Below are 23,720 nucleotides of genomic sequence, written 5' to 3'. Positions count from 1 at the left end.
GAGGGAGGAGGGAGAATATAGGGAGTGGTAGGAGGGAGAAAAGAGGGAGAGGAATGAGGTAAAATATAGGGACAGGGAGATCGAATAGAGGGAGAGGGAGTGAGAAAAGAGGGAGAAGAAGAGACAATTGGGAGAAGGAGAGTGAGAGAAAAGGCGGAGAGGGAGAAACGAGGCAGAGGGAGAGAAAGAAAAGAGGGCGAGGTACAAAGCATAAAGAGGGGTAAGGGAGAGAGAAGAGGGGTAGAGAGGGAGAAGATGGTGATAGAGAGAGAAGGGGGGAGAGAGGAGAGATGGAGACAGAAAAGATGGGGAGAGAGGAGAGGAGGCAATAGAAGAGGAAGTTGGAGATAAGCTTGTCAGACAAAGAGAGGGAGATGATGTAGGTGAGAGAATGCAGATGAGGGGGGGGGGGGGGGGGTTGAGAAAATGATTTATTTTATTCGTCATATGTTGCAATACCTTACTGTTTCTCAACTAAGACACAGACAAAGACACAGGAGAGAACTAAAGGGGTCTATTGTCTGTCATACTGTGTAATATTTTGTGGGTGTTACACTCTGTATCAGGGATGTGTGTTTGTTTGTGTGTTAGTGTGTGTGTGTGTGTGTGTGTGTGTGTGTGTGTGTGTGTGTGTGTGTGTTGCTAGGCGGTCATGGATACACGCGCTGCCGTCATAATATTGCTTATCATATTAATTAGGGAGACGAGAATAATTTAATTGCACATTAGAAACCACATAGACACACACAAACACACACAGAGCTGCAGAAAACAGAGCTGCAAATCCATTCACACACTCATTCACACAAATTATGCTATGTTGCAGACTTATTCTAAAAGGGACATGATGATGTAAACACTGTATCCCGTCAAGACATTGAATTAACAATGTTTGCACGGAATGTTTTGCCAGTTGACTAAAAACAAAAAACGGAACCATATCATTTCAAAGTAGTCAGTCCCTCTGCTCCGACCCTCGAAACTTAGGCTGTGTGTATTTCCAGTTGTTTCTGTTCATATTGCTGTCTTATATATGTTTGTACACACACACACACACACACACACACACACACACACACACGGCCTGGTTTTCCCATGCTCCATATTGTCGAGTGTTTGAAGTCACTCGGAGGTTGTTTATGGACCAGAGCTGCTGTCACTCAGGACTGACGGCTAAAGACCGGGCAGACGTGACTGACATCCCCACACACATCCAGACAGCCCCACCTGCGTGTGTGTGCGTGTGTGTGTGTGTGTGTGTGTCTGTGTGTGGGATATAAGTCTCGCGCCACCGCTCTGAAGATTAGAGGAAGCGAGTGAGCTGAAGGAGCTTTAGATAAAGAGAGAGAGGAGGGAAGGAGGGTGAGAGAGAGTAGAAAGGGGAGAGAGCAAGCGAGAGAGCGAAAGAGAGCGAGAGAGTGGGAAAAGCAAGGGTGAGAGAGAGAGAGAGAGAGAGAGAGAGAGAGGGAGAGGCAGGCAAAGGCGAGGGAGAGGCAGGGAGGAGTGAGAAGAAAACAGATTTAGTAGAGGTGAGGATACGATATGGAGAGGACAGACTCATCATACTCTCTGTGAAATATTATGAATATTAATGTCTTTGGTAGTGATTGATTTGTTCCCATTTAGCTGGGGGGTGACACGAGAATATGGAGTTGCAATACAAACAATAATCAAAAATACATTGGTAGAAAAGGTGTCTAATATACTTAAAAGTAACAATAAATTAACAATCATATGCTTAGGCTCCGTCGCAAAAACACAACAACCCCGAAGGTGTTGAGGATGGGAGGAGGAGGAGAAAGAGGTGGAGGAGCAGCAGGAGGAGAAGGAGGAGGTAGAGGGGGAGGGGGAGAGTCGCATTCAGATGAAAGTAGTGAGGATTATAGAGGGGAGAGAGGCTGAGGGGAGAGGAGAAGATGTGAGGGTGTTTGGTGTGAGGAGAGAGAGAGAGAGAGAGAAAGAGAGAGAGAGAAAGAGAAGATAGGGAGAGGGAGAGGATTAGTGTTGAAGTGTAGTGTGAGGTATTAAAGTGTATTAGCTGCAGTCACCCTAATGAACTTCCCCTTTTCCGCAGAGAGACCGTAGTGTGTGTGTGTGTGTCTGTGTGTGAGTGTCTGTGTGTGTGTCTTTTTGCGAGAAGGGGCAGGGAATTTTGATAGGTAGAGTAAGAAATCCCATTCACACAGAAAAACGTACTGTCTGCAAAGAGAAATGAAAAAATAATACAAATTTGAAATTAACTTGAACACAACACGGCACCTAAGTATCAAAGGTGCCGTGTGTGTGCAAGTGAAAACACAACTAGAGACCCACATTTGGAGAGAGAAGGAACAGACTCTTTAATACACGCCTATCCTTACTTTAACATAATGTTAGACTCTGTGGCTGTCTCTTCATCATGGTCCTCCGGCTAACTCCGCCCAGTCGGGGATCCGCAGGGCAGATGAAACAAGCCACCCTGAGGCTGAGCGTGCAGCATCCTCCCTCCACTTCCTCCAGTGGGGGTGTGGGCCACTCTGTTGTTTCTTCTGGGTCTGAATCATGACTGAAAGTGAAATGTGTGTGCGTGTGCGTGCGGGTGTGTGGGCCTGGCTGTGTGTGTTGTTTTCACTAGCGAGAACTTGGATGGTAATCGGCCTCTCGAGGTCTTGTTAAACTTCCAGTCAGTTGCACGCAGCCGCCCAAACCGTTAGCGGTTAGCAATGAGCCGGCCTTTCATCGGTTTCCTGTGGAGAAAACATTAGCGCCTGGGCTAGCAGCACTGCAAGTCACACCAGCTCTCAGCTGAAGATGTTTTATTGCGTCATAAGAAGTTAAGTTAAGTTGATCATTAATCTCTAAGCATTTTAAATGGGGTATAAAATACAAAACAACTTTATTTTTCTGAAGTAGAATAACAGACGCACAAGGCACTAGTAAAGCGTGCTTTACTGCATGTTTTACCATTCTCGCATAGGAAAACTATCCCCATATACTGCTCTCTTCTACCTCACACTTTATCTCTCTGCTCTTCATCTATATCTCTCTCCTCTCTTTCATTCTCTCTTTCTGTTGTACTCTCCTGTTTCTCGATCTCTCTTTGTCTCTTGGTGTCCTTTTCTTGATCCTTACCGCTCTGCCTTTGCCACTTGATCACTCCCATCCTCTCCCTCCCTCTCTTTCTTACACACACACACACACACACACACACACACACACACACACACACACACACACACACACACACACACACACACACACACACACACACACACACACACACACACACACACACACACACACACACACAGCCATGTGACTGAGCACACATTGTACACACTGGGATAACTATGAACTGCCTCCCGTCTATGCAGAGTGAAGCATTGGTGTTTGTTTGAAGTGAAGCACGTAGCTAGCATACCTCTTATCGTATTGCACAGTGCTGCTTTCTAAATGATGCAACGGCAGCTCTGCCTTGGCTGGAACACACACCGTAAAGGACAATCAGAGTGAAGTCATCCTGATACATCACTAATACATGAGGGAACTCAGTGCTCCCCTGGCTAACGTTTTAAAGGGCACCTAGGTCTATTTCACCACCGGGGGAAATGTTGATTAGCTGTTAAAAGTAATTTTAAAATCGACCCCATTGTCATATCACTAAAGGACAGATTTTGATAGGCTTGTGATGGTAAATCTACAGTTAGTGGACAAATTATGAGAACTAGCTGTTTGGACGCTTTGTGTTCAATGTGTTGTTTTGGTGAACATCAGATTAGCATTTAGTAAAAATACTAAATCGCTATGTCAATAAGGCTGTCAGTGTCTTACAGTTCAGCAAATTGTTTTCATTACCCTGGTTATGCATAAAAACTCAAACTAGCAGAAATACAGATAATTTTTTTTCGCAGAATCTCAAAGATATTGATTTAAGTTTTGTGTTTCTCTGCTGAAATTTTGCTCACTTGGTACTTTATTTCAGCAACAAAAAATAAATAGGATAACTAAACAAACTAATCCCATGGTGAAGAGAAATCTCTGTTCTCGTATCATGCATTCTGGGAACATAGGTAAGATATGCAAACCAAATGCTTATGAGATGCAAATGAGCATTGCAGCCATTGGAGCATTGGCCTGTGACTGTTCTGTTGAACTATTGTTTTGCTAACGAGACAAGGAGCGGTGACACTAACGAGCCTGGCCACTGAATTGATTTATCTTGAAGACTGTGATTGCTGCGCACCCGGACAGGAAGGCAGGGCTGAGGAGGAAAATGATAGGCATCAGATTAGAAATTACATCCTTAATCCTTCTTCCACACAGACAGGCTGTTTAATCTGCAAGTTTTAGTGTGGAATAACTTTGACTTACTTTCTGTTGCGTCTCTTTACGTGCACAGATCCCACACGGTGAACAGATCATAGTTATGAGCGTGCACATGTGTATTTGTGTGTGTGTGTGTGGGGGGGGGGGGGCAGGGTTGTGTGTGTATGTGTTATTGAATGTGAGGGAGTGTGTCTTGGCTCGCATTCCAGTCATGAACTAAAGTGTGTAAAGCCTTTTACATTTTTGAATGATAACATTAGTTTTTATCAGAAAACAACGCAATTTCTGCCTGTTTCTAATAAACCAATTAGACTTCACAGCATTGGGCTACAAGAGAAAACTGCCAGACATCACACTTAATTCTCTCCCTCTCTCTCTCCGGCTCGCTCCCTCTCCCTTTTTCCTTTTATCATTGCCTACTTTACTCTACATGTCTCTTCTCTCTTCTCTTCTAACAACGTGACTGCTACTCGTTTTTCTAGTCTCTCTCTCTCTCTCTCTCTCTCTCTCTCTCTCTCTCTCTCTCTCTCTCTCTCTCTCTCTCTCTCTCTCTCTCTCTCTCTCTCTCTCTCTCTCTCTCTCTCTCTCTCTCTCTCTCTCTCTCTCTCTCTCTCTCTCTCTCTCTCTCTCTCTCTCTCTCTCTCTCTCTCTCTCTCTCTCTCTCTGGTTTAGAAAGTAGAGCACCTGTATCAAATGGCCGTTAGTTTATTGTTTTACCGCTGTTGTCCTTGAACAGTAAGGGCATGTGTGTGGTTGTGTGTGTTAAGGTTAGTACTGTGTGTGTTACAGTTAGTTCTGTGTGTATTAAGGTTAGTACTGTGTGTGTGTGTGTGTGTGTGTACTAAGGTTAGTTCTGTGTGTATATGTGTACTAAGGTTAGTCGTTTGTGTGTGCACTAAGGTTAGTCCTGTGTGCGTATGTATCTGTATGTGTGTACTAAGGTTAGTCGTGTGTGTGTGTGTGTGTGTGTGTGCGTGTGCGTGCGTGTGACCTGGCCTGAGGCTGCTGGATGTGTTTCCTCTGGTGGGAACGATGAACTCAGACCATGAAGCATCTGCTGTGAGTAGACCAGACAGCAGGACCACGGGGTGTTGGTGGACATGTGTGGGTCGGTGTGTGTGTGCTAGTGCATGTGATGGTGTGTCTGTTTCTTTACAAGGTCACACACTCCTTCATTGTGTTTGTGTGTGTGTGTGTGTGAGATCTGCCCTTTAAACATTTTCTTGTTTGTTTTTCAATGTAAAAAAGTTTTGTACGTTTATTTGTTTGGCTTAGAGCTTAGGTTCAGACTTTGAGTAGACTGGAAGTTGTTGTCAATGGTAAACTTATAGTATTCTATGCAAAGTAAATAAAAAAATATACAAGACAGCGGTCTGATGTATTGTAATATATATGATTCTTTATTATTCCTGTGTGTGTGAATTTGTTTTTGTATGTGTGTACTAGGGCGACTGTGTTTAGAATGCTATTTCTGGTATGCTTGTATTTCTGTAATCATTCACTGTCTCTTGTTCCACCAATTACTGTTGCCAATCACACACACACACACACACACACACACACACACACACACACACACACACACACACACACACACACACACACACACACACACACACACACACACACACACACACACACACACACACACACACACACACACACACACACTCAAGGTTACCTTAAACCTCTTTCTAAGAATTTCAAAAGCTGAACACAGAGGTGAAACTTGACTCTCTCTCACATTCTCTCTAAAGTGTCATTGTTAAGCTTGGCAGCAGCTTAAGCTGCACTGTATAAAGGTTAGCTTCTGTATTAGCACACACTAGATATACAGAGAGAGAGAGAGAGAGACATAGAGATGGAGTGAGAGACGAAGACAGAGAGAGAAAGAGAGAAACAGAATACCTGGAAAAGAGACTAAGCATAATGGAGAGTCAGGGAGAACGATGGGAGGCCAATGGAAAGGAAGCATATCTCATGGGTGCAAACTTGTCACTGTATCTAATTCAAAATAGACGGTGATGTGGATGCTGTAGATTTGCGATAAAAATGTTGGGGATTGGGGATCTATTTCTCAAAGTCGTCCCGATGAAGACCATTGATCCGATCTAGAAAAAGGAAAGTTTTGGGTCAATGTTAAGGTACTCCTGATGAATATCCAATCCTAATTGACTGATTTAGTTTTGAAATCACAAAAACTGTCCGCTCAACTAGGCTGCGCCTCAAGGGCGATTGCCTTTTGGGACAGTTGCCGATACGTTACTTTTTTCATTGTGTGTGTGATCTGAAATCAAGTCAATAGCTTATGGCTTGTTTGTTTCGTGGCTGGTTTGACTCATTGCTAAATGCTGTAATAATAATGTAAGGCGGGCAATAAATATACTTATGGTTCTTGAAACATGACCTTGCTAAATAGCGAGCTTACTTAATATCGTTCCACAAATATGTTGAATCGAAATGACAAACACGGTCACACTATTCCAACTTCCTTTGGTAGTCATTCGATAACCATGGATGTATCCTTTATATCCGTCAATCGCATGGATGGGTTTATAACCACCGAATGTCCGCCATGTTTGTTTACATCATGGTTTAAGCTCACGTCTCGTTTCATCGTAATTTGGTAGTGTGTGTTGGGCTGTTTTGGCATTCCATATTGTTAAACTCGTATTGTTAAACATGAACTTTCCTTTCATGCCTTCATCATTAGAGTGGTCTCCCATGATTTTTGATCGTGATCAAAAGTTACTTTTTAAATCTTTAAGTCTGTCCCAAGCATTAGTTAGGATGGTTGGACGCAACCACACACACACACACACACACACACACACACACACACACACACACACACACACACACACACACACACACACACACACACTTAAACACACACACACTTAAACACACACACACTTAAACACACATACACACACACTTAAACACACACTAACACTCCCCACCAACACACTCACACTCCCCACCAACACACTCACACTCCCCACCAACACACTCACACTCACACAAAATCAGTCATGACCTTTCTTACCTGTAATCAAGTCCCAGCCCTAATCATATATTATTCAAATGACTTGTCTGGCCTGGACAAGAGGGAGGCGGGGGCGGGGGCGGGGGGGGGGGGGGTTGGTCTATGTGTTTGTGTTACGGGTACAAACGTGGACTCAAGTAGACGAGTAGCCTACTCTTCAATCAAATCATAGAAGATTCCGAAAATATTGTAATCTAAAATAAATGTTGTCCTTTTTCAACATCTTGGAAGTACTCCGGAAATTTTGGAGCACGATATATCGTGCGATAGTGAAATGCCTACACGGATGCGTAGTCATAAATTGTTGTTAAGAGGCTGTATAAAATATGTAATTCACCAATGTTTAGGGTTAGGTAGCTGGTTCGTTTTTTTTTCTAAAATGCAAACCAATGCGGAAAGGGGTATTAGTCTGGGGGGGTATTACTCCTCTGAGTTTATTTTAGACTATGAAGGGGCGGAGGCAGACCAAAATGCCTCTGGATGCAGTTCCATAGATCCAACTTGTGACACAGCTTCGGCAGCCATCTTGGTTGTTTATGAAAAAGCAATTTCCCCATTGGATATAGCATTCGTTACGTTGTTTAAAAGAGTATCTTGCTGGCTCTTTTGTTTGTTTGTTTCTGTTTTCGTGTGTGTGTGTGTGTGTGTGTGTGTGTGTGTGTGTGTGTGTGTGTGTGTGTGTGTGTGTGTGTGTGTGTGTGTGTGTGTGTGTGTGTGTGTGTGTGTGTGTGTGTGTAAAGGTTGAGTGTCTGAATTGGGTCGGAAGGCAATCAGCAGTTTGAACATTATTAACTCTGTGATAATATCACATTTGACGATGTTAAACTCAATGATTTCACACCTGATGAATTCACACTCTGCGACATTGATGTCACACTTGTTGATGATGTCAAACTCTTCGATCTTTTAGCCGTAAAGAGGCATAAAGAAATACTAACTCTGTGAATGAACAGATTCTCACTGCAACGCAGCAGTTTCAAAATGTTGGACAAAATGAATATAGTTGTTGAGTTAGCATTCAGAGCTAGGTAGCTAGGGTGCAGAGCTCAGAGGGGGCTGAAGGGAAGCGGGTTGAGGCATGCAAAGAGGCAGAATAGGCCAAGGGGAGCGTGGCAAAAAGCTGTAATTAGCATGTCGTTAGCATGTTAGCATGGTTCAATGCTAAGTAGCTAATGACTGGGAACACATCTGCTCGGAGGAAGCCATTTTGTTTGGTAGCTTCAGGATTTAATGGTTTAATGAGGCCATGTGATACACACAACCCCGCAAGCAGGCACACATATATACACACACACACACACACACACACACACACACACACACACACACACACACACACACACACACACACACACACACACACACACACACACACACACACACACACACACACAAATACACACACCTTAGGTAGCCGATAAATATTTTCTGACTCAGTGAACTTTAGGGAGTGTGTGTGTGTGTGTGTGTGTATGTGTTTGCGTGTGTGTCTGTGTGTGATATATATACAGGATTGCTTGCACAATTAACTCTCTATCCTTCTCCTTTCCGTCTGTTCAAAACAGTTTATCCTACTACCTCTATTTCTGTGTGCATAATTGTGTGTGTACATTTGTACATTTGTGTGTGTGTATTTGTATGTGTGTGTGTGCTACCACCCTGTCTCATCAAACTGGTTAGGGACAACACCAACACAACGTAGAAATGAAGGGACATAAAAGGGAAGAATCTGAGTAGAAATGAACATGGACACACACACACACACACACACACACACACACACACACACACACACACACACACACACACACACACACACACACACACACACACACACACACACACACACACACACACACACACACATTTCACCTGAACATCCCTCACCTTCACCAATATTCAATCTCATACAACCCACAGACACTCCAACTACAACCTTTGCTCACCTTGTTCTTTATTTACTCTCTTTGTTTATCTGTTTTTATCTCTCTATTTTTTCTCTAATTGAAAACTGGAAAATAAATACCTTGTCTTTTTTGTATGGTTGTTGTTGTTGTTGTTGTTTGTGGTTATGTGTGTGTTTTAAGAGAATGTGTTTCCATGTCAAGATAAGTGATGTAGCCAAGATTGTGATGGAAGGCATGTAACTGTCAAAGTGTGTGTGTGTGTGTGTGTGTGTGTGTGTGTGTGTGTGTGTGCGCACAACCATGCACTGAACTGTGTGTGTGTGTGTGTGTGTGTGTGTGCGCACAACCATGCACTGAACTGTGTTAAAGTTCAGTTCCACGAGACTGCACTGGACTAGAAGAGCTGTCAGCTCTCTGTCTCTCTCTCACTCTCTCACTCTCTCAGTCTCTCTCTATCGCTGTCTCTCTCTCTCTCTCTGTCTCTTGTTTTGTCCCTTGCTATCCCTCCCCCACTTTCTCTAGCTCTCCTGCTCACTCTCCTTCTCTCACACACACCAAACTAGAAAGACACACAGCAGCGGACAGGCAAACAAAAGTAGAGATTGATGGAACAGCACACACATCCAGACCTCCGACATCCTTTGAAAGCAAATCACACCTTCTTTGTGTTACCCACAATGCATTCTGGCTGGAAACAGACATTCCGTTTTATGTTTCTGTCTCCCTTTTACTCACCTCTCTCTCTCTCTCTCTCTCTCTCTCTCTCTCTCTCTCTCTCTGTCTCTGTCTCTGTCTCTGTCTCTCTCTCTCTCTCTCTCTGTCTGTTACCCTATATCTGTTACCCTTTCTTTCTTTCTCAACCTCAATCAAAGCAGTTGTCCTAATTCAATCTGTTTTCTTATCATAGGAAAGTTAGAAAGCAACCCAAAGCTACAGAACATGATCAACACTGAAATCCCTCTTGTAATCACATGTAAAAGAAGAGCATCGAAACACCTTGATTGACAAATACAAATAAAGCATATCATGTATTATGTTTTAAAACTAGTATACAAGTATGTATTCCTTACTACCTTGATTTTTAGTCCATGGAAACATTAAATATTTCCATGAAAACATCAATAGATTTTGTGGAGCTAAAATAATGTGTCTTATTCAAAGGTTGTGTTATGGAGTTATATTGTGTAACACAGATGATGCATAATATGAATAATGTAAAAGCGGTGGTAATAATTCATAAATGCTCAACACAAATAATTCATAGTTATTTTCATGGAAACCTCGAAGTTTATGTTCATGGTCAGACACAATAGGTTTTACTGGTTTGTGTAAAGCATGCATACACACAAATGCAGTCATGTGTGTTCATACAAACACACACACACACACACACACACACACACACACACACACACACACACACACACACACACACACACACACACACACACACACACACACACACACACACACACACACACACACACACACACACACACACACACACAATGAGGACAATGATGAAGGCAAGAGAGAACACAATGTGTGTAGGGGGCATGCAACTGTCGCAACCTATAACCACACACACACACACACACACACACACTGATTGGCGCTTGTAGGGTTCTGTTGTGCCTCTGGTCTTGCTATTATTTCAAAAGAACGACCTGGTTTTAACAATATGACCTCAGGTGGACCATGCACACACACACATTCACACACACACACACACACACACACACACACACACACACACACACACACACACACACACACACACACACACACACACACACACACACACACACACACACACACACACACACACACACACGCACACTCCTGACAGGAGTGGTCTGGATGCTTGGCTGATCACTTGGATAGAAACGGGAGACGTGATCCATCTTCGTCACCTGGAGGTGTGTGTGTGTGTGTGTGTGTGTGTGTGTGTGTGTGTGTGTGTGTGTGTGTGTGTGTGTGTGTGTGTGTGTGTGTGTGTGTGTGTGTGTGTGTGTGTGTGTGTGTGTGTGTGTGTGCGTGTAAGGGGTGAGTGTGTAATGTACATTAGTGTTGGTTCCTCCTTGGAATCAAAACACTTGGAATTCAATATGTTTGTCCGAGAGAGCGTATGTTGGTTCAGTGTGTTGGTTTCTGTGCACAACCTTATCTGTGTGTGTGTGTGTATATGTGTGTGTAAGTCAGGTTTGGAGGAGAACTGTGTGTGTGTTTGGGTGTGGATGTGTGTTTGTGTGTGTGTGGCTAATCTGCCTTTGATGAAAGGCTAGGACAGGATTAGACTAGTTTAACCCTGGTTTATCACCTGGAAGGGTGGGTGTGTGTGTGTGTGTGTGTGTGTGTGTGTGTGTGTGTGTGTGTGTGTGTGTGTGTGTGTGTGTGTGTGTGTGTGTGTGTGTGTGTGTGTGTGTGTGTGTGTGTGTGTGTGTGTGTGTGTGTGTGTGCTGTTCTTTCATTAGAGCCGGTCGGAACAGACGGATCGCTCCAAGACCAACACACCACACAGAATAATAATGCTTTTACTCTGAAAGGTTTTCCTACTTAGTAGTCATATCAATAGTTATAATTCTACACTTCTCAACACTTCTTCCTTTTGGTATTTCCTACATTAAGATAGGTATAATTATCATACTTATTCTCCACTGAAAAATTCCTCACTTAATAGTAATAGTAGGAATAATAGTAGTATTAATAATGGTAAGATTTAAAATAATATTGTTAATACTATATGGCTACATGTAGTACATATGGTTTCAGTGTACAAGTAGTAACTTGTATTAGTACTAGGGTACTGGTAGGCTTTAGGTATATCATATGGTTCCAGTGTATTAGTTCTAACCTGTGTTAGTACGAGGAGGCGATATGGCTCCATTGTATTCTTTGAGGTCTTTGTGGTGATCATGGCGATGAACCTCCCCTCTGACTCCTCTCTGGTGAATGAGCGCGGCTGCTATTAGAGCTAGAGTTGAATGATGTCATGGCGCTAAGCTTTTAGCATCAGGGCTAATTCACATTAGCATCTTAGCGGTCACTGTGTATGTCTCTGTGTGTTCGGGGGGCAGGGTTTAGTGTGTGTGTGGGTGTGTGTGTGTGTGTGTGTGTGTGTGTGTGTGTGTGTGAGCCGGGGGAATACTATTCGGCTCCAGATCCATTAACCACTCCCAGGACGCGACCTCTTAGCTCTGAATAAGAGGCTGCGCTGTCGTTTCAGCTTGATTGTTAGTCCAGCCACCTGTAACCCTGCACAAACGATGGCGTGGACTAAAATAGACACGAGGATCGTCTGAGCACTCCGGTCCCCCGGTGGGTTGCAGCCAATGACATCACCGGTCATGTCCGACATCACAATGGACCTGTGACATCACAATTATAGACCTAAGCCCTTGGGGAACACTGTTGGGGACCCCCCCCCCCCCCCCCCCCCGCTACTGCATGGCTACAGTGCTGGTTTAACCCCATAAGTCAGCACCAAGGCTCTGGGTTTGTTTACCATTGTGTGATTAGATACTGTGTCGTTAGATACTGTACTGTTGCTGGTTTAACCCTTGAATTCATCCTGTCATTCAGGATAGTCAGACAGGATTTCTTAGTGTGATTGGATGTGTTTGACTACTAGATGAAAGGTCTGGGTTTGACCCCATGTCCACAGACTACTTGTAGGCGATAGCGTCATATGGTAAGATGCCCTTGCCCCTACCTGCTCCTTAATGAAATGTTTAGGATTGGCTTTGAGTCGCTCTGGATACAAAGCGTCTGCTTTATGAGTCCGTAGTCAAATAGTTAATGTGTCCTACAATCTTCCCTACATCTACCCCTCTTTAATACCCAAGACTACCTTAGATCCATGACACATTCCCAAATATGTGTGGCTATTACGAAACGGTTGAATGTCTGAAGCAATTACTATCTGCAGTAAAAAGCTTGTTGTGCAATTTTATCGCAAATCTGAATCTAGCGGGAGATTTGGAATGTAGGCTGAAGGGGCACACACACACACACACACACACACACACACACACACACACACACACACACACACACACACACACACACACAGGCAGTGGAGCATATTAATCACAGCTTGCGGATATGTTTCTCTTATTAACCGTGGATAAGTGTGTGTGTGTGTGTGGTGCAGGGTCATGGTGCAGGATTCTGGGACTGACTGACTGACTGACTGACTGACTGACTGACTGACTGACTGAGACACAGAACATTTAGAAGACAGGAGATGATTGGAGAGAAGTTAGCGGGGAGGAAGACTTGTTGATGCTTTTGAAAGTGAGGTCATACGTTTTTGTAACAGGTCTGTGAATGTTAAAATGTGTCTGTCTTCTTTTTCTATATCCAGGAGCCTTTTTTCTTCTTATGTATTTATTTATATATACACAGAGTGTAAAGCAATGGCATCATGTTTTGAACCATATTACGGTTAAAATTGTTGTAATTGTGTCACTAAATTGTAGTAAATGGGCATTCAGATCCGGCTAATCATCAAATTTCACAGACTGGGATCGACTCCCACAATCAAATCCCTTCAGATCAGATCACATTTTGGTTTGAACATTTCAATATTTTTTTTTAAAGATAACAATAGTTTGAACATTTTATATTTTTCCAGAGGATAACTTTTGTAGCATTCTACATTCTACCAGAATATAAATGGTTGAACTTCTACGATGGTGGAACAGAAATGAGCAGCTAATACAAATAAATGAATCACATCCATTATATATACTGGGTCGATTTCGACTCATGATTTTTATTTCATTAATGAGACCCCGTCTTGTTTATGGGCGATGCAAATATGCAAATTAATGTGAGTGTGTGTGTGTGTGTGTGTGTGTGTGTGTGTGTGTGTGTGTGTGTGTGTGTGTGTGTGTGTGTGTTCAAACACACATTATTTCCACTCTAATAAACTGGGAAATGGGAGTCAAAGGTCTTTTAGTGGAACAATGCCGAAACCACAGGGATTTCAGTGGGTGTTGCTCGCGTGCACCCACTCAAAGCAAGCGTGTGTGTGTGTGTGAGTGTGTGAGTGTTTAGGCCCGCCCCAGGGCGGGCCTAAACAGTCTTCTTACAGATAGCGTACGGTGATAATAATGACCATACATATAATTATGTTTATAAATATATATATATTTCCCAATCAGCAGCATGTCGCCGGACAGACAATTTAATAGGCCTTAACTATGAGAAGCATGACACACAGACACACAGGCCACACACACACACACACACACACACACACACACACACACACACACACACAGCCCGAGATCTTATCTAAGTGAGCAGAAAACAGACTCTTTAGGGTCGCTGGCCTTAGGCCTCTTCTCATTGGTGTGTGACCCCGTCAATCATGTCACAACACATTAGGATTGGCTGACTCGTAGGCTTTTAATGGCTATGATTGGTGCCTGGGGAAGGGAGACTCTTTGTATGTGTGTCGTTTCATATTTTGGTGTATTTTTGTGTGTGTGTGTGTTCATAACTTCATGTGTGTGTTTGTGTGTATGTGATTGTGGGATTATAACTTGGTTTATGTGTTTACATATGTGTGTGATAATAGCTTGGTGTCTGTATGTGCGTGTGTGTTTGTGTGTATGTGGTAAGCAGCTGTATGTAATCGATTCTGAACCTAGGAGAGAGTCATTGAACCTTAAAAACTATACACGGCTGCAGACGGCTCTTTAAGGACCTAATTAACTTAATTAACTTGATGAATGTAATGATCAGAATCAGATGAATGATATGGATGGTAATAGCAGCATTAAGAAACTTGTTGAGGCGAAAACCAGCACATATCTAGAGACGGAAGAGAAAGCAATATACTCAGAGCTTGTCTTTCTTCTTTAAGTTGATTGCTTCTCGAGTAAAACTGGATAAAACGGGTGATTTAGAGATTTCAGCGACAGTCGAGTGAGTACCACACAGAGGCACCAACTGCCTCCATCAGTGTTGCTATTGGCTGTATATGTTAAGCCCGCCTCCTCGAAATCTGTGACTGGATAACAAAGACATAACTATTTTAGGAGAAGTGAAAGTAGTTATCGTTATAATCGTTATAATCCTTTTGCTGGACATATGTGCGTCATATAATCAAGTCGGTTTTCATGTCCTGTTGTGTTTTACTCAGGGGAAAATCCAGACAGTACAAACATCTTAGTAGCAGTACCGACAACATATGACAGGGTCTCTGTATCAGCAGTCATCACACAATAACACAATTTCATCACCTAATAGCCCTAACCCTAATTGCCAATAGTAGTACTATTACAATTACTACTATTACTACTACGATTAATACTTCTACTACCACAATGACTACTACTATGACTACTAGTACTGCTACTACTTTTTATTATACTATGCTATGAATACTACTACTTCTGCTATTAATGTTAATTTAATTAATCTTGGGCTTGTGACTTAAATCTCAGTTAAATGTTAGGCTTGTAACTTAAACTTTAGGCTGCTGAGTTAGGCTTAGGCTTAGGTTTGTGACTTACCCTCTCCAGCTTGTGATTTAAATGATGGGTTTGTGAGTCAGATCTTCGGCTTGTGAGTTAAATCTCTGACTCATGAATAAGAAAATAGGTTTACCCCTGGTGGGTAACTTTGAGGCCGTGGATCACACCCACACGTTTAGAGACCTCTCACTGGACCAGAACCACATCGATCCTCTCATACAAGATTTACCCATACTGGGGGGGGTGGTGTGTGTGTGTGTGTGTGTGTGTGTGTGTGTGTGTGTGTGTGTGTGTGTGTGTGTGTGTGTGTGTGTGTGTGTGTGTGTGTGTGTGTGTGTGTGTGTGTGTGTGTGTGTGTGTGTGTGTGTATTTCACATCGTCTCAAAATATGCCCAGGGTTGCGTATCAATAATTGATTGTATTGGTTACAGAGATGTTAATTAGCAGAGATGAAGGGATGATGCTTGTTTGGTGTCTCGTTCCTGCACACACACACACACTCACACCAAATACTGACGCACAAACACACAAACTGAAAAATGAACACACACAATCATACGCACACAAACACATAAACACACACTGACGTAGATGGACAGACAAACACAACTACATTACACTTCCATAGGATGATTTCTATAATGAAAACACAACATAGCTCTGATCTGACTGGCCGATGCCTGTGCGTTGGAGGGATGTATGTCAGGGTAGGGGCGTGCATTGGGAGTGTGTGTGTGTGTGTGTGTGTGTGTGTGTGTGTGTGTGTGTGTGAGAGTGTGTGTGTGTGTGTGTGTGTGTGTGTGTGAGAGTGTGTATGTGTGTGTGTTTATGCTCATGCATAGCAAAGTCTCAGGGTAGCAAGAAAAAGTGTTTGCCTGTGGGCGTACAAATATGCACATATATCACGATCACACTCTTGGGCATCCACACACGCACACGCACACACACACACAGACTCTAAATGTTTGTGGAGTGTATTCTCGATGGACGCGCCCCGGGCAGAGTGATACTACGGCGGCAACAAGAGAAACTGTTTGGTGACTTTTCACATCAAAGTGTCTTCTGAAATATGAGCGGGACGTCATGGGTTTCCACGGTAATGTGTGTATTATGACCCGACTGTCAGGAGTGATGGAAGGAGGGGAGCTAGGTGAACTTTGGTCCGTCCAAGGTCATGTCCACCTCTCCTCCCCTCTCTTCTTGTCCTCCACTCCACTCTCCTCTCCTCTTTCATCTTCTCTCCTCTCCGCTCCTCTCCTCTCTCCTTCTCTCTCCTCTCCTTTCCCTTCTCTTCTTCTCCTTTCCTATCCTTGCCTCTCATCTAAGCGCTCCTCCACTTTTCTCTCCTCTCTTCTCCTCTTTTCCTCTTTTCCTCTCTTCTCTTTGCATCGTTTCTTCTCTTCTCTATCCTATTGTCTTCTCTCCCCTCCCATGTGCTCCTCTCCTCACCTTCTCCCCTCTATGCTATCATCTTGCCCTCTTCCTCTCTTCGTTGCGAATATTATAAATTAGTTTTGAAACAAGCTGTACAAGAGTCCAGGACATTCTACTTCAAAGGAAGTTCAAATGTCTCAGAGTACTTCTAATTATGGAACAGTGTGTGTGTGTGTGTGTGTGTGTGTGTGTGTGTGTGTGTGTGTGTGTGTGTGTGTGTGTGTGTGTGTGTGTGTGTGTGTGTGTGTGTGTGTGTGTGTGTGTGTGTGTGTGTGTGTGTGTGTGTGTGCCTACAGGCTTACGTGTGTAATGCAGTGATTTTTGTTGAGGCTACAAAATAATGATGTGAGGGTCCACAAGGATCTAACACACACACACACACACACACACACACACACACACACACACACACACACACACACACACACACACACACACACACACACACACACACACACACACACACACACACACACACACACACACACACACACACACTCACAAACCTGCACACATACATGAAGGAAAAGCCTGTCTGTCTGCAGAACCAACCCGTCTCTCTGAATTAGATTGCTCTCCTTCTGTCCCTCTGTATGAACACTGCATCATGAATTGTAAGAAATCAAAGGCAGGCCATCTCACAAACGTCAGCTGTGGTGATTATCCTGGTTAAACAGTAATCCTGGAAAGAGCATGTAGGTCAGGGTTTCCTCAGCGCATCGACGTGAAGAAGAAGAACAGCATTAGAGAAAGTACGTAACAACGTAGGCCTATCCTCGTGAGAGCTCCAAGCACCAAGATAAACACAAAACATTAAGCCAATCACTTTGAATTGGCTTAATGTATCCATCACGTCTGAGAACCCTCGCGGGATCACTTTAGCAGATGCAACACGGCTTCTTGTGGAACAGTTTATGCTGGAGTGGAAAGTATTCATAAGAACTGACATTTTAAAAGCGTGTGTGCGTGTTTGTGTGTGCGTGTGCGTGCGTGCGTGCGCGTGTGAACGATACAATGACTTCCCACCTGCGTAGAGAATAGCACTTTGAATGCAACGATCTTGATGGTTTTCCTCACATATTTTGATATTTGAATCATCTTGTGTGAGAGGTGGGCCTGTGAAGCCCGGAGCGGGGATGAAGGACTACGAGGCTTAAGCATCCTGGGTCTTGCAGAGTTTAACTGTGTTGCGTCTCCTTCTACAGGCGGCTGCTCGTTTGAGGAGAACTACAGCAGCTGTGGTTACAGTGTCTCCTTGGGAACCAACGGCTTCACCTGGGAACAGGTCAACACCTGGGAGAAGCCCACCATGGACCCCGCCCTGCCCACCGGTAGGTCCACCTGACTTTCCCCATGTCTCTCCGTCTCTCTGGTCAGTCCACCTATCTGTCTGTCTGTCTAACTGGATGGCTACCTGTGTGGCCGGCTGATTGGATGGTTGGCTGCCTGTCCATCTGTCTGTCTGGTTTTCTGGTTTGGTTTGCTTTGATGCTGGCAGGCTACCCGTCTCTCACTGCCTGTCTTCACTTGTTCATTTGCAGTTGAATCAAAGGAACCAAACTCTCTCTCTCTGTAGATATAGCTATCTCATTCACCTAGTCAAGGACGATTATTACCTCCATTTCTCTATTTCTATTTCTCTCTTTCTCTCTCATCAACATCTATTCATCCATCTCAATAAGATATGAAACAGAGTTGGAAGTGTCTGCCACATACTCTTCCTACTCAACCACAGATCTAATAAGACCTTCCATCTATCCAACACCCTATCAACCCCTCTCTCTCTCTCTCTCCCTCTCCCTCTCCCTCTCCCTCTCCCTCTCTCGCCCTCTCCGTCTCTGGGTTATCATTCCCATGCATCATCATTCCCCATCGTCGGGGTGATGGTTGTCGGGGGCTGATGGTTGTCAGGGGAATATTTTTCCTCTCATCAAGAAGAGTTATGGCCTTGCCAACCAGGGCTGGGGTATCAGTACTGGTCTGTACTAATACTGATTCACTGTCCACAGTATTAGTCGTGTGTAGTAATATTGGACCTACTCGGCCCAGTGAAGTCCCCACTTAATGTCTATTCAATAGAACCAGGAAGGAGTATGAACTATTTTAGGAACATATCCCTTCTTAGTTAAATGAGAAGATCTGAGATTATGCTGAGTGATGTCAGAAATACATTAAAACACAGATTGTTGGGCCGGATGGTGTAGGGGTTTGGGTGTTCCAGCAGAAAAAAGTTCTGAGTTCGATCCCTGATGTCCATAATCTACCTGTAGGCATCATATAGAGCAGGGGTCAGCAACCTTTTCAACATGCAGTGCCAGTTTGACATTTTCTCGTTAATGAGTGTGCCTTAAGCAACAAAAAATGAAGCTGAATTATGACACAGCGACCAAAAACATTTCCAGAAGACCTGGAATTGTACTACAATCATATGGTCCACAATCATGCATCAACATTTTAAATGTTTTTTTGGTTGTTATATTTGCAACATGGGCTTACAAATTATAATAACATATGTCCCATCTTAAAACACCATTTTCAGAAACTCATTCAAAAACATATTTGCACTGTGAGAAATGTAACAAACGAGAATATATGAGAATGTTGAAACCATCCACATCAATTTCTTTAAGACAGGTACAGCTATGCAAAACCATGTGAAGGCGATGCATACAGCAACAACACCATTTGCAACAATATTTTTAATATTTTCTTTTCAATTAGTCACAACAAATGTTTAAAAACTATTAATTGATCCCATTTCAGAACACTTCTTTCTGTAACTAATTTTAACATATTTGCACTGGGAGGAAATGCCCAAAACAGAATAAAGTGAAAAAAAAAATCGGTTGTAATGATTATGCTGCCGCATTGTGCTATGGATTTTTTTAATAATAATAAAAAAAATAATATGTATATATATATATTTTTCTTTTAAGTGTGCCAATGATTAGGCTGCCCCGTGCCAGTGGTGGCTCGCGTGCCTAGGGTTGCCGACCCCTGATATAGAGCAAGTTGCCCTAACTATACCTTCTCCTTTATGATATGTATCTGTATGTACTTTAAGCCCCCAATGTGATGATATTACTACATCCATCCGTAAAATCCAAAATAGAACATAGTTGATACAAATTGACTTGAATTGGAACACGCTCTATAGCGCCCGCTATGGGATGGTAGCATTCATTTGCATCAAATAAGATAAGATTGACGTTACTGGCTTTTTAAATGTTTTTCGTATCGATTTTTGCAGAAGCTAAATCCCAGTTCTCACATCGATCTTTATTCCCCCATCCCGGCTATCGGTCTGTGACTCCTTAATACTCTGTATTATGTTGTCTTTTGTCTCTGCACTTATTGGACAGTTTGTCTTGTTGTGTTACTTGTCGTCGAACTATTCTCAGGTATTCTTCTATGGCCCTTTGTGTTTAATGTCAAACAGTTTATTTTACACACATACATACACACACACACACACACACACACACACACACACACACACACACACACACACACACACACACACACACACACACACACACACACACACACACACCATCTCTCTCACATCTTTCTTCGTTCTGCCATCAATAATTGACTTCTGAATTATAGCTTGCTATAGTGCTCCATAAATGTGTGTGTGTGTGTGTGTGTGTGTGTGTGTGTGTGTGTGTGTGTGTGTGTGTGTGTGTGTGTGTGTGTGTGCGTGTGCGTGTGCGTGCGTGTGTCCGGTCCGCCCCGGTGTTGCCGGCGGTGATTGGAGAGCTCTTGTCGGAGGGTCTGGATGGCCCCGCTGATTGGTGGGTGGGCCGCGAGAGAGAGGACTGAGGAATAGGAGAGACAGGTACCCAGACAGACACGCAGGCAGAGAGAGGGAGACAGGCAGTCCAGGAGGTCTACAGAGGAGGCGAGACGGTGAGAGAGAGACAGGCAGAGACAGACAGGCACACAGACAGGCCGAGACGGACAGGTAAACAGACAGGCAGAGACAGACAGGCCCACAGACAGGCGGAAACGGACAGACAGACAGGCAGGCGTTATGATAAGGCGAGGGGACAGAATGTACCAGATGATAAATCATTCATACTGGCTGGCTGCAGCTGTGTTAATACTTTTTGTTGGAGGTGAGATCTGTGTAACTGATTCAGGACCACAGACAGCTCCCAGTATAACCAGTAAAATACTGTGGTTGTACCTGGCACCTCTTAGTGTCCAATAGTGGAAGCTTGTGGTTGTACTTGGGAACCTGAACCCAGCGTCGGGTTCGGGTAGTAAAAATGAAAATAGTGTGTGAACGTATGTACATGTATATATATATATCTTATCAGAGAGAGTGAAGTGTGTGTGTGTGTGTGTGTATGTGGGGGGGGGGGGTGATGGGGAGAAAAGCTGAGATGGAACGAGAGAGTGTGAGAGACAGGGAGCGAGAGACTGGGGGAGAGGGGGAGATAATGAGGGGTAAAAGGAGGTCCAGAAACCAGCGAGAGACAGAGAAAGCGTCTGATTGAAGAGTCAGGAAAGTGAAGCAGAGCAAATGATTAAAACGGAGGAAGGAAGACGCATACATGCACACCCACATACATGCATACACACACTAAAACACACTCTCACATGCACACGCACACGCACACAAACAGAGACACACATGCAGACAGACACAAACAGCAGGCTGGTGGATTTGATCTGAGCAGATATTGTGTTTCCATTCACTTTAAGTTACTGGCCAGATTCCTTTCACCACTCCAAGTGTGTCTGTGTCTGTATGTGTGTGTCTGTATGTGTGTATGTGTTTGTGTGTGTTGTGTCGAAGAAGAGTTTGTTTGTGCGTTTCTAACAAAAGCCGTTATCTTGAGGATATCTCTGTGTAAAAGGCACGACAGTATTTTGGGACACAGCACAATGGGGTTTAAACAGAGGATTTATTATCGATAATAGAAAATTATGACAAAATTCTCTTAGAAACTTCATATCTTACGAAAATCACAAAAAAACAACCAGGCAGTCCTTGGCTTGTGTTTGTGTGTGTTTGTGTGTGTTTCTGTTTTCATTGTGAAATGTGTTTTAAACATCTTTGTGAAATTGATGCTATTAGGTAGTTAACTGAATACATCTTGTATATTTTTCTTCTAAACGGTTTTATTGACCCACCAAATTGTTCTCTCTGTATTTGTGTATTTATTCTCAACCGTAATATTGTATTTTCTATCAGAGCCCAGTGTACGATATTATTATATTATAGTCATAATAATAATAATTATTGGTATTGTTACTTTGTTTTTAAATTGCTTTATCTGAGGCTGTGGTTGTGGCTGCTCTCCGGCAGCCATTTTGTGTCGCTGTAAGCATTGATGTCGACCAGCCTGAGGACACGAAATGGCTGCACTTATTCAGCCAGCAATTACAGCCAGAAGGCTACATGAGCGATTTGATTGACTAACCGCATCGCTCTGTTAGCCTAGCAAGAACGCTAACTTCCCATAGCACTAGCAATGGGAATTAGCCGCGCCGCCCACCTCCACTTCATTACCAATAATTACTGCCTGCCACTGTTCCCGACAGCACAGACTCACATTAAGTTATTAAACATTGAACAGAATGGTTGTCATTAATATAATTATGGATAATTAGAAATCCCCCAAGTATCAGAAGTCACAATCATGCGGCGCTCGCTGGAAAACCTACTTGGTTGAAGTGGGCTGGTTAAGACTGTGTGCGTGTCTGTCTGTCTGTCTACCCTGTCTGTCCGTCAGTATCTTTGTGTGTCTATTGTGTTCCTCTTTGTTGTTAGAGCTGCAGTTTCAGCCTCAATCTCTCTCTCTCTCTCTCTCTCTCTCTCTCTCTCTCTCTCTCTCTCTCTCTCTCTCCTCTCTCTCTCTCTCTCTCTCTCTCTCTCTCTCTCTCTCTCTCTCTCTCTCTCTCTCTCTCTCTCTCTCTCTCTCTCTCTCTCTCTCTCTCTCTCTCTCTCTCTCCCCCTCCCTCCCCCCCCCCAGTTAGTTGCCTAACGTGGCACGGAGGAGCGAGAGAGGAGTGCTTGTTGAGGTTAGGTGTGTGAATGAACAAGTCATTACTGAGACTATTACCTGCTGGCCCAGCAGGTAGCACAGGGAGCGCTCATAAACCAAGCGATGCCACACACACAGGGTCCGCTTCTGACGGGTTTGTGCATGTGTGTGTCTGTAAGGATGTTTATAGTCTTGGAGATTGAGATGTGCATGCCTTTAGTGTGTGTGTGTGTGTGTGTGTGTGTGTGTGTGTGTGTGTGTGTGTGTGTGTGTGTGTGTGTATGTTTTGGTCATAAATGTGTTTTTTGGGGAATTATCTTTATTACCTTTGTTCACCTTGACCAGCACTAAGGCCATGCATCATTCTTTATTCATGCATACAAGCATAGGCATGCACTTAAGTGCACACCTATTCACACACACACACACACACACACACACACACACACACACACACACACACACACACACACACACACACACACACACACACACACACACACACACACACACACACATGCATACACATAAATATACA

General features: G+C 43.5%; 1 protein-coding gene across 1 annotated transcript in view; it reads left to right on the top strand.

The window, feature by feature from the left end:
- The window catches only part of ptprt (protein tyrosine phosphatase receptor type T), a 150,133-nt gene that overhangs the window by 7,271 nt on the left and 119,142 nt on the right, over positions 1-23,720 (top strand). The window contains exon 2 of the mRNA XM_060069948.1: positions 18,389-18,519. Within this exon, the coding sequence (XP_059925931.1) occupies positions 18,389-18,519 (131 nt within the window). The remainder of the gene's footprint in view (positions 1-18,388; positions 18,520-23,720) is intronic.

This window comes from Gadus macrocephalus, chromosome 13, assembly GCF_031168955.1.
Source record: "Gadus macrocephalus chromosome 13, ASM3116895v1".
In the NCBI taxonomy this organism is placed as follows: Eukaryota; Metazoa; Chordata; class Actinopteri; order Gadiformes; family Gadidae; genus Gadus; species Gadus macrocephalus.
Note: the sequence above shows the minus strand (reverse complement) of the source record. Positions and strands in the feature narration are given on the sequence as shown.